Raw genomic sequence first — 10000 nt, 5'->3', positions numbered from 1 at the left:
TTCAGGGGTGTGGTGTCAATGTGAAAGTTACAACCTAAGTCATGCTTGCTAAAGAATACAATTATACATCCCTTGCTATTTAGATTTAGTCCATGGTTTTGAAACCAGCTTTTTGGAGGATGTTCGTGTCCTCTGAGGAGTTTGTGATGACATCAAGTTTACAGGTGTCTGTAAAATAAGTCCTCCATTTCCATTCAGGGCAGGAAGAAAAAGAAGACAGATTCTAGTACTGGAGTTGTGTGTACTGTTGTTTCATCAAGTACTTTATCATAAACATTGTGAATATCAGAAGCCTTCTGCTTGCTTTATAAAGATTGGAATGATCTTTCTTGGTGATTGGGGATATTGAAATGAACCGTTTGAATACTAGAAATTATGCTGGATGCCTAGTGAAATCTAGGCTGAGTTAGGACTGTGTATGCATATGCATGTATGTACATATACATATATCTCTGTACATATTTATAAATAAGGGAAGTTTGGAAGCAGAATCCTATTAATGATTACTATCAATGTTTTGGTAGACTTCATGATACTTAGAAAATGTTGTGTTTTGGTAATAATATAGTTTTTAGCATACCTTTTTAGCAGTGTTGCCAAGCCTGACTTTCTGCAATTCTTAATTTAAAAATAACCCACCTTGCATTCCAAGAAGACTGTCACATCTTGGCTAACACATGTATCCACTTTTCTGGTGTTACATACATGACGCTGGTACGAAAGTGTTTTCATAGGGATAAGGTTGTGGAAGCTGTTAGCCCTAGGAGAGACTCAAAGAAAAAACATTTACTGCAGCAGCTGCTATCTCTGCACTGGGTTACATTTTCAAGGCTATTATCTCCGACATATGAGGTCTCTTCTCTGACCTCCTTCCTTTTTTCCAACATTATGTTAATTAAAACATGAATTTACATATTCTTATCATTTGCTCAGCAAACAGTGCATATTTTACAGAACCTCTTGACTTTGAGTATGAGCTCTAGAACACTAGCATCATTGTCAACTATTGGAGAAAGAGATACTGATATTCTTGGCTAACCTGCAGTGGTGTTGGCATCCTGAAAGAGTAAACTTTCACTATGTGAAGATAACAGGAACTTTAGCAACAAGATTTTAGTTAATTACAATTAATAACCACCTGAGTGAAGTTTTCATTACACAAATGCCGAAGAATGCTGAAGAGAGAATTCAGAAATTAGCAGTTTGTATTCCTTTACATGTGAATTCTTATGCATCTTCATTGTATTTTTATCTGTTTTGAGCTACAGTAAATTAATGCCTTCTTGTATAGTGAAGGCGTGGAAAGAATATGATGAGAGAACTGACTGTTGCATTCTTTCTCTTTTAGGGGATGTCTTCATGCTTCAAACAAAAGAGAAAAGGAATCCCCTTATATATGCAGTTTTCTCAACATCAAGGTATAGCCCACTAATGACTCACTCCTGGGATTTATTTGTATATTATGCTTGCTTTATGTGATATACAACAACTGCTGCAGAGTGGGGGGTTTGATAATGGGGGCTGCATTTATACTCATTTTAAACACAAATGTAAGGACAGATAGCAAGACCTCTCCAGTTCCTATATGGAATGTCTCACTTTATTCTCCCTCTCAGTAGTGATTTGTATTGCCAGTGGTGGTGATTTGCCATTAGACAAGCTGGCATGAAGTCATGGACATAAATTTGCTTCATTACATAAAAAGTATCATTACAATGTGCCCCTTTTACTGCCAAAGGGGGTAATACTTTGGTCTCCTTTCCCCTTTCTCATAATACTTTCTGTTTAGAGTTCATTGTATTTCATACCAGGTGACAATACATGTGTCCTCAAAAGTTGCAGAGGTAACTAACAAATTGTTTCTGATGCATGTTACTGAGCCTCTGTGAGGTATACTAGTCTTCCGTGAAGCCGCTGAGGCCAGCCTAGTAGGCTGCCTAACACATACTGCGTGCTGGTAAGGTCTTCAGTACCTCGCCATCCAAGAGCCTACACTCTGGAAGAAATCCTTCTGGAATGGCATAGGAAAGCAACTGTTAGTCTGGTAATATTGTAGTTTCAGTTACTGGGACAAAGCAGTGGAAGTTCCATTTCTTGAAAGTAAAGAGAGAGAGAGTCCCTCTTCATGAGTATTTAAGTCAGGTGTAAAAATCCTGCATTTCCCTCTACTTTATACTTAAAATGGTTTGAATTTAAATGGATTAATTGCATAATTTTGTTTGAATTTACCCTTTTTAGTTGATTTTTTTAATGCTTTGCTGCACAGTATTTTCATAAAATAGAACACGTTCCATGATTACTAGGTGTTCTGTAATTAAATTTGGCGTGTAGGGACTATTTTATTGAGATAGTTGCTCAGTTTCTTTGACTTGTTTGCTGTTTCAGTCCTTTACATTGCCTAGTATGAGAAAGTATGACAGCTTTCATAAAGTTATCTCATATCACAGATTGTTTTAAAGCACTGCTGGTTTTACTTCTGTTTCAGATGCCAGTAGGATAGTCCAGGATTTAGCACACCTTCTGAGGGGTGCTCTCTACAGACCTACTGAATTTCTATCTAGCAATATAAATAGCTCCCTTCCTCTAGAAAAAAAAATGTCATGATTTGTGACACATTGCATATGCATGCTGAGTTTTTTTTTTTTTTCTTTTTTGCAACCCAAGTGTGCCTCCAGCTAACCATCAGCTTTTGATCCAACTATTCCAGTCCTATGTGCCTAGTACTAACTCCTAACTGTTCCAGTCATATGTGCCTAGTACTAACTCCTAACTGTTCCAGTCCTATGTGTCTGGTACTAACCCATCGGTTGGATTACCCTTGAAAGTGGGAAATGGATCGGGGAACAAGAGGAATACCTGCTGGTATCCTCCCAGAAGATAGAGCGGGAAGGGTAAGTGGAGACCAATGTCTGAGAGGTGGAGCAGAACTATGCATTGTCAGTCTCATATATGGTTTCTTGCATACCAGGCCTGCTAATTACCCTAGCCCCAGCATGTTGTCTCCATTTTGTAGACTGGGTCAAGCAATGAAGAGTGGCCTCTGAGAAATTGCCTACACCAAGCCATGTGGAGATTGAACATCCTTAGCCTTTCCACATGTCCATCCTGGCAATCCTTCCAAGCCAGGGCCTCCTCCAGGACATGAAGCATGATCCACCCCAGGATAAGTCTGCTCATCCTCCCTGCCAGCTCCATTAGATGTCAAAGCTGCTAACTGAACTTGGGTTGCATGGGTTATAGTCAAAGCTATTTATCCAGAATGTTTTAAAGTATTTAACCATCTGCCTCATTTTGTCCACATGAGTATATGCATATCTTTTTATTATTTTCTGTTTTCCTCGTAGGGTTTGTGGAATAGAACTTTCCACATCCTTGTAGTCTACTTAACAGTATCAGTATGCCTTCCATTTTGCAGACAAACCGTGATGTCACAGTAAAATGGGACTGGCTTGTGTCTCTAATTTTCACACTTAAAAGTAAAACAAACAGTTTATACCTCTTTCAGTCTGGTCATTTTCTGCACTTCTATTAGTCTCCTTTACAAGCATCATAGTATTCCAGAATACCTTGCACTACTCCATTTTGTTTACCTCCTTCCTTTTGTACAGACTTTCAGTTAGATCACACAGAAGTTATGATGGATGAGAATATACCAATAGGTCTGGTGTATTTGGTAGTGAATACAAGTAGCCCTTCTACATGGTTGTCATCCCAAAAGCATCCTTAAGAAGCATTTTGCTATTTGGCCCTCCATTTTGGTCTCACCCATATAACAGTGATCTAAACTGGCATGACCATAGCATTAACACAGCACATACTGCAGTCTGGAAAAATGGCGAGCTTCCTGTCCCAGAGGTGACCTTTGTGAAATCCTTCAGGTGAGCCAGAAGTGAAGGCCACATAACTACTACTTAAACCATCCATTAGCCTCTGCTTTTTCCATGGAGATAAGGATTGTCTCCCAAATGTCGTTTACTATGATGTGATATACAGCTCTGCCATTGCACCAGTTTTTTTTTTTTCCTGTATCGCTTTTTGAAGTTGGCCATATGTTATGCAATGGAGGCAGCAGTAATTCTGATGTTTTATATGTAGCTGGTACTGTCCCTCATTTATTACATAAATACCATCAACTACTAAGTTAGGCAACCATTTACTTACTCTATCTTCTGTTTCTGTGAGTTGTCATAGTGAGGCCTACTGTATGACAAGTACCTTGTAATATGGTCAGAATGTTTCTTTAATACTTGAATGATTCTGTTTCAGTGCCGTTTTCAAGGGCTCCGCTGTCTGTATGTACACAATGAATGATATTAGGAGAGCATTTCTTGGACCATTTGCTCACAAGCAGGGACCAAATTATCAATGGATTCCATATCAAGGAAAAGTCCCTTACCCTCGCCCTGGAACAGTAAGTTTATGCTTAGACATAGATAATCTAAAAAATGCTACAATTTATTCTTGTTTTTAGGAGAAAAAGTATCTTTTAACCTATGTAAAATCTGTTTAACAGCTACTGCTTACTGTAGTTATACATTTAGAAATGCAATATGGCATTTGAACTTGTCCATAATGTGTGATTAATATATTATGGGGATGTGTTTGATAACTATATCTAAGGCTGCAGGTTGGGGTATATTAGCCCACTCAAGGAAACAAACTGTCAACAAGCTCGTTCATAGCTTTCATAACTATTTATCATTTTGAAAGTGCAAATTTCCCATTCTGAAGTTGCTACAGAAAGGGGAAAGGTATATTCTTCCTTTCTGTGACAAAAAAAAAATATATATATATATATATATATATATATATATATATATCGATTATAAGTAATTTTGGATAGTTGTATTTTCTTAGTTTTTTTATCATAGTATCTACACTTTGGATAACACATTCACCTTTATTAGGAGTGCCATGATAAAGAGAGAGACAACTGGGAAAAGAGAGAGCCATAACAGGAACATAGTCAGCCATCACAGTCAGAAGTGTCAGCAGGGGCTCATTGAGGGACCATCTATGCATCACTGACTGGCATTGGAAAAACTCTTCTCTCCTATATAACATCCCCTTATTAATGCAACAATAGCTAGTGATTTTCTTAGTTCATAAGGGTTTTTGTTTCGACACATTGGAAATAATTGTTCCCTGATTTTCTTTTACTTATAGTGCCTTTCATCATAGGAGTTTAATTCCTGTTCCGACCCCCCCATTAACCATTTCAGCCTCTTGTCTAATTAGTGCACAAGGTCCAAAAAAACGTAACTTTAGTGGCCATTGTCCCCTTCCTTTTTAAAGAAAGAAGCTCATTAACACATTGAAGCTTTAGTCCTCTGAGCTAAACACCAGAGTGTTTAAATCATCTTCATACAAAATCCTGAATCGTACTGCAATCATAAGTGATTTTAGTAGAATCTGGCACAGTGGTCAAAATATCTTAGAAAGTGGTTCCATGTTGCACAGCAAAGACCTTGTCTCTCATGCAGTAGTAACACAAGGTCCTGTGGTGTTCATTTCAGTGGAGGCATGCATAAAATTTGACTCAGTGTTCATTATGGAAATTTTGGAGCCCCAACCTTTTATTGTCACTTCACTTTCCAGGCTTCGTTAATGTGCTGGGTGGATATCTGCCTCCAACAATTCCTTCTGCTTACAACTTCTAAAAGATAAAATAACATATTTATTGTTTCCAATGGATGATTTTTCAGCTCCCACTGAAGTGATATTTATGATATTTCCTGACAGGTTTAAGACTGCAAAATCTGGCTGATTGCATTTTCTCCTGAAAAAACAATAGTATCTTTAAGGCAAAACATCAGTATAGCAAGCAGTCGTGCCAAACATTTATACTTTAAGTACCTGATCTCCATCCAAAATGTATGTCTTCTATAGGCAGCAAGAAGACCATGCAAGATCAGCCAAGAGATTAAATTTAAATTTCAAAATTCATGCTCCTAGATTGAACATTTTTCCTTTTTTTGCAGTTTGTGTTAAAGTATGTAACAAGTTAGTTTTTCCCGAATTGGTAGAGACTAAATGCAAAAAATATCTAAAACTAAGAATACACAAGAACATAGCTGTAGCAGGTTCAGGTCCATGCACTCCACTCACAGAAACAGAATGGAAATGCATCAAAAATACCTTGGATTAACCATAAACCCCTCATATCTTCTCCAAGCATACCGATGGGGTTGTCAGTAAAACCCTCATTTAACTCAACCTGTGCTACAGGATTGCCCATATGCTATCACCAACTGCTCATCTTGCCCTGGCCAGAAACATACTTACCCTTAAACTGAATATGGCCTTCCTATATCATCCTTACATTCCAGCTCCGACTACTGTTAATAAGGTGTGCCAGTCTGTTTTACTTGCTGATCCCCACAGCAATCACTGTGACTTACTTAAAAGCTTTAAATGGTTACCTAGGAATAGCAGAGACACTCTTCTTTTTAGCTCCCATATTTTCATAATCATAATGCAGGGCCTGTGTCCTCCCTTGATATTAAAGCTACAAATAAGGGGGCAAACTTACACCCTTAGGTTCTTGATTGGATATTGACTATGTAGATCTTATTTGGCATTTTACTTACATTTGAATTTAGCGCAAGTATACAAAACAGTATTTTTTTCTCTTAGAACTAAGCCAGAGGCAAGTCGGGGGGGGTCTATGTTCACTATACAAACCAGTCAAGAGATAAACCCAGATGACTGGATATTTATTATGTAATATTTTTACATCTACAACACTATTAATTTGACTGACCAAAATGTTTACTTTCTCTGTAACTGGCTTGGCTTGATATTAGCTGTGAGCTGCACAAGCTGAAGGAGTGTTGTATTCAAGCTGATAAAGCAAGATGCGTCAATAGTGTTACATTGGATGTAGGTCACCACATACAAACAGCAGCCTGCTGAGAGAAATCACCTGAGTTAAAAAGGACTTACTTTTAATGAAATAAATGAACTTCCATGCAAATATTTATGTTATTAAAAGTAAGTTCTTTTGTGACCTGTCTGGAGAGATAAGGTACTTATACTGTCAGGAACACACTCAGGAAGTGGGTAGGGTTAGCCTGAGAGGGTAGTGAAATTTCTGGAGGCCTGCTGTTTTCTCAGAGCAAATGTGAGGGGGACCCACTGCATTAGAATCTGTTTGTAAAGTATGGCATTGAGTATAAATATATCATACCACAGCATGGTGCACAAGTCGAGAGTGGAGAGAAGACATGGCCACCCGGATATGACACTCAATTTTAAGTAAGATTCAGCATGCTATAAAATAATACTTGAATGGCTCTCAGGGTGTGCATGACAGCAAATAAAAAATGGTAAGCAAACTCTTTATCACACAACAGGAAATATAATTTGAAAATATAATAACATTTCATCTTCACAATAGTCAATGAGCTCTTACTAGGGAAACTAATAAATGTTTGAATAATTTGGCATGCTGTTTGATTACTGCTTAATATCCTTTGGTATTTACTTTATCATCCAGAAGTAGTAATAGTAATGATCAAATTAGACTATGATTATGGCATCATGGTGCTGAGATGGCATCGCCACGCCATAAAAATATCACTGCCAATCAATCTGCAGACCTGTGACCTACTGTGATGACTCTAAGCCGAAAGACATTGCTTTATTGTGATAATCTGGCTCATGTAGTTTTTCCATTCCTCTACCCATGGAGTAAACAGTAGCTTATGCCATTCCACAGCTTAATTGAATTTCATTATACCTGTCCTCTATACTCTTAAATGCATACATGTCTGATTCTGATACTTCTTCATGAAGGCTGGTCCAGAAAATAGTTTCCCTTTCTGTGAAGTCATGCTTATTCATATCTCATATGAGTGGTCCACCTAGTATCTTTAGTTTGTGTCCTCTTGTTCTTACATATATTTTCCTTTCCTTTTTTTGGATACTTTTTGGATTCCCCTGAGGTGATTAAATGTGTGTGCCTGCCCTTTCTGTAGTAGCACAACTATAGGAATAGCAGGGAGTACATTATCATCTGTGGAGTACTAATAAATTATGTCTGCAAGGGAAAGCATATAGCTTTAATTTAATCATATATTTTACAGAAATATGGGCAAAGGTCTATTCTCTGGTGCACTTCTTGTAGACCTCAGATAACCTTGGTTACAGCAGACCACACTGTACTACTTAGGGAGCTGAGAACATCAGATCAGCAAGTACTACCGGGATCAAGTTTACCTCCTGGTATGCTCAATCATAGTTCAAGCATTTGTTTCTGTCCTAGAGAAACAGTGTTATCTGGACAGTTTCAAAACTTTGTCCAGAGGCTGTTACTTTTCTTCCAAATTGGTGCCATTGGAAAACCTTTATATAACATTTCACACCATACACACAACAGCTGATCTTTATAAAGCCACTCCAGCCATACTGTTGTGAGCCAGAAGACTGGAAATAGCTTGTTTCATTTGCAGTGGCTGTCCTTTTAAGATGCAGTGATTTTCAGAAAAGTAAGGCCATCTGGGATTGTTGCTAAACCACAGTAGGTCCATCTAAATTGAACATTGGCACCGTTTTGAACTTGCAGCATCCCCTTGAAATACACATCAATGCCACACTGTTCTTCAAAGTATATATTAAGCACCTGCAGGTCAGAGCTAGTGAATAACTTGGATCATGCAAAAATGTTTCCCAATTTAATTCAACATAGGCTAAAAATGCTATTGAAAAAAATTGTACTGGAACTGAAGGCAAACAGCAAGAATCATACAATAAGAGCTTCACAATTATGCTCCTTTTCCATTAGAATTAGCATCCCCGCATTACCCTTAAAAGAGCTAAACTGTTGCTTATTTTGCACTCAGTACAGTAATGCACACAGTGCCCTTCATGGATTTTTTCCCCTGAGTTGGATATTAGATTTAAAAAGAACTGGCTTCCTTCACTGGAATCCTTAAAACTCACTACAATCTAATTGAATGGTAATCCCAACCAACAGCTGGCAGCTAGTGAAAAAGAATTTTCAATTGAGGGTCCTGTGCTGTGGGATTCTTTCTGTAATTGTGGTTTATCTCCATTACATCAGAATTCCACAAAACCAACAAATATGTTTAGTACATTTGCTTGCAGACACTACTGAACAGGCAGAATATAACTAAAACCAGTCCTTCTCTGTAAGTTATCAGTAATGTCTATACCCCATTTTAACTGTGCAGCAATTACAAGGTCCCTTATTTGTAAGGAAGTGCATTCAGGTACTTTCGCACTGCCTGATTTATATATTTTACTGATATCTGAAAAAAAACAGATCCTTTCAAGATGTAAACTGATGAACCTTGCAATTAATGTGAAAGTGATCTCACAAACTTCTCTCAATGTGGCTATGTACACCTTTATCACTATACTTAAATGCATACAACAGTTTGTGTACATACTTGTTTATTATGATTGCCATACTTAGCATACATACATGCATAGATGCATGCATATGCGCATATACACACATATATATATATATATATATATATATATATATATGTACATATATATCTATGTCTATCTATCTGTCTATATATGGGGATATACATATACCATTTTGTGTGTGTTCAACAACTAATCTGTTGATGCCATTTGGTCTGTGTATCAACTAATAGAAGATGTCATGTGAGATCAGTGTAATAGCAGGGATAGGAAATATGCCTCCCCACCATTGTGTGATCTCCAAGTTGTAATATATCTTTAAGTAGCAGGAGATGGGGGTTGCAGCTGTTTTTTCATTCCATTTTCTGAGTTAATGGGTCAGAGCATGCATATCTTGGATTTCAACATTTTGTGTTTTGCTAACGTTTTTGGCAATATGAGCTGTGTTATTTGTAAGACCAGTTATCTTACATATATTCAAATATAGCAGCAAAAAACAAAATATATATATACATTTGTGTGAGTACATATATGAGTATATACGTATTTGTCAAGTCTTTGGTATGTATGTCCAGAAGGTCAAAGCAAATGTTAATGGTTT

General features: G+C 37.4%; 1 protein-coding gene across 1 annotated transcript in view; it reads left to right on the top strand.

The window, feature by feature from the left end:
- Positions 1–10000, top strand: part of SEMA3B (semaphorin 3B) — an 898347-nt gene that overhangs the window by 700213 nt on the left and 188134 nt on the right. The window contains exons 10-11 of the mRNA XM_044078181.1: positions 1349–1418; positions 4267–4411. Of these exons, the coding sequence (XP_043934116.1) occupies positions 1349–1418; positions 4267–4411 (215 nt within the window). The remainder of the gene's footprint in view (positions 1–1348; positions 1419–4266; positions 4412–10000) is intronic.

Source organism: Protopterus annectens, chromosome 7.part0, assembly GCF_019279795.1.
Source record: "Protopterus annectens isolate FY-2018-M chromosome 7.part0, PAN1.0, whole genome shotgun sequence".
Taxonomy (NCBI): Eukaryota; Metazoa; Chordata; order Ceratodontiformes; family Protopteridae; genus Protopterus; species Protopterus annectens.
This window is presented reverse-complemented; position numbering and strand designations above follow the sequence as displayed.